The sequence below is a fragment of the Crocodylus porosus genome, unplaced genomic scaffold (genome assembly GCF_001723895.1).
Source record: "Crocodylus porosus isolate Cpor-Errol unplaced genomic scaffold, CroPor_comp1, whole genome shotgun sequence".
Classification (NCBI taxonomy): Eukaryota; Metazoa; Chordata; order Crocodylia; family Crocodylidae; genus Crocodylus; species Crocodylus porosus.
In genome coordinates, this window is record NW_017728906.1 from 165,568,828 (window position 1) to 165,574,827 (window position 6,000).

At 35.0% G+C, this 6,000-nt stretch overlaps 1 protein-coding gene across 2 annotated transcripts in view; it reads right to left on the minus strand.

Moving 5' to 3' along the window:
- The window catches only part of PAN3 (PAN3 poly(A) specific ribonuclease subunit), a 99,478-nt gene that overhangs the window by 80,206 nt on the left and 13,272 nt on the right, over positions 1 to 6,000 (minus strand). The window contains exons 1-2 of one of the 2 annotated variants that reach the window (XM_019530133.1): positions 5,231 to 5,301; positions 4,262 to 4,398 (exon numbers count right to left, since the gene is read on the minus strand). Coding sequence is in view for 1 of the 2 variants with exons in the window: in XM_019530132.1 (XP_019385677.1) it covers positions 5,231 to 5,301 (71 nt within the window). In the remaining variant the exon portion in view is untranslated. Of the gene's footprint in view, positions 1 to 4,261; positions 4,399 to 5,230; positions 5,302 to 6,000 lie in introns of those variants that run through there. The other variant, XM_019530132.1, reaches the window with a different exon arrangement.

Consider the following 6,000-nt stretch of genomic DNA (forward strand, 5'->3'; position numbering starts at 1 on the left):
TCCCAAGAACTCCTTTTTTCTATTTAAGCAAATAGACTTTGTTCTTTTCCTGTATATCTTGCTTAGCTTATTAGAAGTGCTTAAAATTGAATAAGAATAAATAGGTCTAAAAGCTATTTGTAGTTTTGAAATAAAGTTTCCTCTAATACTTTGTTTCATCTGTTGAATAAAATACTGCAATTTAAGAGATCTGTTGGTCAGTCTCACTGGTCATACATCCCTGTACAGAGGATCATGCAAGGACCTGAACCAGCATGAAAAAGTGGGAGAATTCCAAGATCCTACCCCATGACAAATAAAGGCATGAGCCTTCTCATTGGGTGGACTTAACCAACCAAAAAACAAAAAGTAACACCCCCCCACCCCCCCAAAAAAAAAAAAAAAAAACCCTATGGTGTAGCCAGCCCTATGACTATGGAACTACTTAAATATCACACTGTAGATTGCAGAAGGACCTGTATTAGTAAAAGTCAGAACAAAATTTCAAGGAACATATTAGACTGTATTTTATTACATTTTTCCAGCAAGGATGGAATGCACTCTTACAATGGGAGTAAAATAAATTATTTTATAATCTCAGCCTGAATTTGACATATAACATAGGACACACAAGAATGGTTAAATATAACACTTCCAAATGAACTTGCACTTTTTGGATTAAAACAGTATTCTTGCTCTTCTGTGAAGGATTAAGTCATTTACCTTTTAGAAGTTAAAAAATACACAGGATCAAGTCTGTAAGTTTTCCTTCTTTAATTATTGATTTCATGAAGTTACACTAGTATGAAACCAAAAAAAGAACAGTGAAGTAATAGGTCTATAACAATAAATAAAATTATGACAAAAATGTATAGGACGTTCCCTTTTTAAGAACTGAAGAAATACATAAGTGGTACTTAAACGATTATTGTAATGCATATGCATAAAGTAGAAGGGCTAAAGTCACTTAAATTTTACTAGCAAGTGCTTAGACTGTACAATCTGTACACTTCTAAAAATAGAGTTGTGTGAAATACAACCTAATTATTGATAAACTAATATTGACAATTTAAGAATCATTTATTTAAGCTCAAGACAAAGGGTGATTTTTAAATGAAAAAAATAAAGATAAAAAATTTCCAGGCAAATGCTTGCTACTAAAGAGTTGTATCCTACAAACTGCTGGCCCCACTTCAGTAAAGCAATGGGGTACATATTTAATTATAAGTAGTATAAGAATGATGTTGTAGCTGTGATGGTCCAGGAATTATGAGAGGTAAGGATTTCTTAGGGTCACCTTTTATTGGACCAACTGCATAGCTAGGATAGAGTTAGACACTCTTTTGAATAAGAGACATTCTTCATCAGGTCATGAGCAAGTCACTAGCTTCAAGTTAAGAAGGCACTTTAGCTCTTTAGTGGATTAGAGCCAGAATGCTCAGTGCCTGCAGACTCAAGTGCATAACGGTATCAACAAAGCTGTGTGCATACCAGAGAAGGCTATACAGGGCATGGTAAGAACAGAGAAGCTGAATGCATGGCTTGTGTGAGCAGTTATAGAAATACAGGATGAACAGGGAAAAAGCAGAAGTTAGGTCTTGTTCAGAGAAGCACTGACATTTTAGAGGAATCTTGGAATCCTCAAGCAGAAAACATGATTTACAGTGGAGAAGCTAAGGAATAAATCTGGAACATGTACCAAAGAAGAAGCTTGTTTCGGATGCATTTCAATCCAGATAATTCCATCTGCATTTTCTCCACTTCGCAGTCTTTTGGTTTTGGCTTCTAGTCATCCAAGGCAAATTGCTTGTGGTACACACAAAGACAATAATACAGGCGGCATACAGAAGCATCCTATTATGGCCAAATGCTCCCCCAAATAAGACACTCATTACAAACCTTGCATCAGTTGTCACTGCCTTAGAACCCTTCTCTAGTTATGAACCAAAAATCATTACCAAATGGAAATTAAAAACAAAGAAAAACATTGGGAACCTTTGAGGAGAGTTCAGTTCCAGTGGGTTTGAAGGTATGAATAAATGTATAATACAGGGGGAGGAGGGATACAGAAATCAGAGAATGCTGCTCTGCCAGGCTGACCAATTTAAAAAGTTGTGGTAACCATTAGTCTGGATTGATGGCAACAGTCTCAGAGCCGGTTTACATAAACATAGCATTGCTTGATTTCTTTAAAGAAAGAAACCGCCATCCCCTTATAGAAGCAGCAATTCTAATCCAGTGCACCTTTGCATATTTTATAACTTCTTACAACAGTTTACCAGAGGAATCAAATAAATCCAAAGTTTTCCTAGCTGAGATTATTTAAAGGCAAAGTATTTTTCTAACAGAGACCATGTATTTCAAAATATTAACGTTGAGATAATTTTTAAAGGCAAAAAATCCAAATCAGAATGGCACTCGATCCTTAATAAAACAGTATTATGTATATTAGAAGGAACATGGTATAGCAACAAAGACAGAATGTTAGTCTAATTCTAAACCTGGCTTTTGGTGTCATGAGGCTTAAGTCTTATTTGCATAATGTAGCTTGTTATTTAAAGAAAAGTATTAGGTTAATTTTTCAGGTACCTACTTACTTAATAGAAGTTTATGTCAGGGAAGCAAATCTAGAGAAGTTTGGGACGGACACCTTTCAGATGAAGTTTACCTCCAAAAAAATTCAGACTTTTTAATATGGTTTAAATTTGCAATCTTAAAATGTACTGAAATTAAAGTTCTAGGGCAGAGTTCTATTCATTCTAGACAAATAACTCTAAAGGGTAATTGAAGGCAATTTATACAATCTTCAAACTTGTTCTTTCACGTTGTGGGATTTGTTTTAAAGCTAACTGGCTATTTTAATACAAAATATTAAGAGTACACCAAATAATTATGAACTTCCTTGCTTTTTGAATACCTAGATAGCCTTCTGGAGAAACACTGCGGTTGTGACCAAATTCATCACTAACTTGGTTTACTGGAGACCAAGTAATGCTGTTCATAAGAGGTACAGGATTGCCCACTGTTCAACAACTCTCAAATTAGTAAGGTCGCCAAGATAAAGACAATACCTATCTTAAGATTGGATAAGGCCCAAACTTTAATGCTTAAGTTGGGTATTTAATTTAACTAATTTCTAGAAATCTTTACAGGCTCAATACAACATAAAATATTCCATTTTGAAAAAGCCTCAAAGATTTTAAAAGCTATTCTGAACATTTAAAAAATATCTGCAAAGCAATTTCTTCTTTAACGAGGCCAGTAGTAATAGTTTGAGGTCTGTCTTCCAAGTCAACAATAAGGCTGGAAATGCTGGTTTTAGATAAGTGTCCCAAAACAGCTGCCAGGACAAGACTCTAAACATGTAGAGTTCTTAACAAAGACTTGGAGATATTGTCCAGATACGTGTATTGAAACTCTAAGCATTTAAAGACGTACAGAACCCTTGTTTAACACAAAAATAGGTATTTTCACTTTCAAGAGGCATGTAATTTTAACAGCTTATTTGCTGGAAAAAGAACTACACATTAATAATATTGAAATGCATCTATAAAATATTTGAAATTTTCTTAACTCACAGCTATAAGCAAACTGCATTTATTCTCTGTATATTTAAAATCACTGGGCACCTATGACAGAAATGCACTGCGCAACATTTTTCTTCAGTTCAAAACAACGTATAGTTTCACAAAGCTTTTTAAATGTTGCGTTCCAAATTACAGAAGTACTAAAGTTAGTGGTAAAATTGAATTATGAGTCAGGTTAATTGGTTTAACTCTTGTCTGTCAATACATTTTATGACTAGAGATTTATTTTTGTTTGGGAAAATAGGAATAAACTGGCAATTTATGCCAATCCAATGTTTTTTGTTTTTTTTTTTATTTGAAACATGACATTCTGAAGCACACTAACGTAAGATTGTTTAACTGACTTGCATTGAGTTAACATAGCATTACAGCCATCCTTCTCCATAATATTCCTATATATGGTGGTGCATTCCCTCTCAATAGTGTGCACATGTACATGTGCACATACATGCATATTTTCAGTTTTGCCACTTTCAGCAGGTAGTAGACAATGAATTATTTTTATTCATCATTTAAAATCAAATTTACTATGCATCAGAGCTGGCATTAAGGAGTAGGACAATTTTAAAACATTGTTCATTCCATGTTGTAGACAATAATATTGGGTAATTTACATACGGTGAAAGCATTTTAATTTCAAGGAACACTCATTCGGTTGGCCAATTATGGTAGGTAGTTTTGACTTCAATCCTTACCTGCAGCAATTATTCATAGGACCCACAACTTCCAGTACATGGTTAGAGCTACACGAGAAATCACAAGCATACTGAAGTAGCGTGCTTGCAAGACAGTGCACTGCTGAGTTGGGGGAAGTTCAGGTTTATGTGGGTGACTTGAGAGTAAGAAAAAAAGACATGAAACTAGTCAGTGAAAAGTAAAATGTGCCCACTGTTGGGACAAGCTGGAATGCCTTCTTAACTAAGTCACAGCCCACAGAACCAAAAGAAAACTCTGGTGTAATCACAGTTTACAGACAAGCCTCCTGCTGATACTGTTGACTTTCACATATTCAGCCTAATGAAATCTGCATGAATTAGTTTTTGGTTGAGGACCATTCCCCCATTTGAAGAGCTTATTGCAGAATCCTAGTGTGACAAAAGCACAGAAGGAACAAGTGTCAGCATAATAAAAACAGTTGATTTTGGAGTTCAAGGAACAGGTCCTTGTCATACACATTGAAAACTCTTCTGAACTCAGTTTGAAAGGTGTGCCTGTAATATTTCACATTAGCAGCAGCAAGCTGGTCTGTCATAGATGCCATTTCAGAATCTGCTAATTAATGTAATGAAATATTAACACAAATAGTATGGGCAAGCAAAAAATCACCATGAGGTAAGCTAAGATGTGAATTCATAGTTCATCAACTACTCTATACCAACTGCCTGTATATACAACCTTTTCAAATGATAAATGCAAAGTAGTTTATTCCTCAATGAAAGAGCATGTACCACCATATCTGAACCTTCTGTAAAAAAACAAAAACAAAAACAAAAAAACCCACAAAAACAAACCACACCTTAAGTTACCTCACAATAATGTGTTTGTGTGGCCATACCCAAAATAATCAGACTTACATAAAGCCATCTACACTTGTGAATTACCCAAGTTCTATCCTTTGACAACTTCAGAATGCACCATGTTCAAAGGATTAAAGTGTTACCTACCTTCCTCCTCTGAGATAGACTGAGGGCAGCGAAGTCATTAAACAAGGATGTATTTGGTGAAGTTAGTGGATCTGTAAAAAGAATGTTGGAAAATATATGGCAGCACTGTTTCAACATGAACTAGAAAAAATTTTTTGTAGTAATTTAAAAATTTATATTAAGCACATAAATCTTTTCTTCTACCAAAAGGTAAAACTGACTTTACTGTTTAAGTTGTTAAAGTGTTATGCTTTTAGCAGGTTATATATGAATACACAATTAATATGGCACTCCTTAGCATAATTTTAAAAATAAATAAATAAAAGTGCCCCTAACCAATTTAACACCTTATGCTGTTTAAATTAACAACAAAGCCTTCATCTCCATTTACCTGCATGGTATAATCTTCTACTACTAAATCCTGTCGACTGTCTTCCCATTATATGGGTGCATCTATACGTTGCCCTATGGCGATGTAGCGATGTACTACATAGCCGTACAGTACTCTATGGCAACTTAACGATCACAGGGGTCTACACTTGATCACCAGCTACATTGCCATAGCAATGCACTCCCCTGGTACAGTTCATCGCGTCAGCAATGTAGCAGTGATACCTAATCATCTACTACATGCACAGCACAGTAACCACCCATACTGTGCCATGCTTTAGTATTACCAAAAGGAAGCACTAAAGCACAGCGTTGTGTAGACATGCCCTATATGTAAAAATCTGAACAAAAGCTGAGACAGCCAAAACTAATATTTGATAATAGCTTTTTTTTTCCTTTGG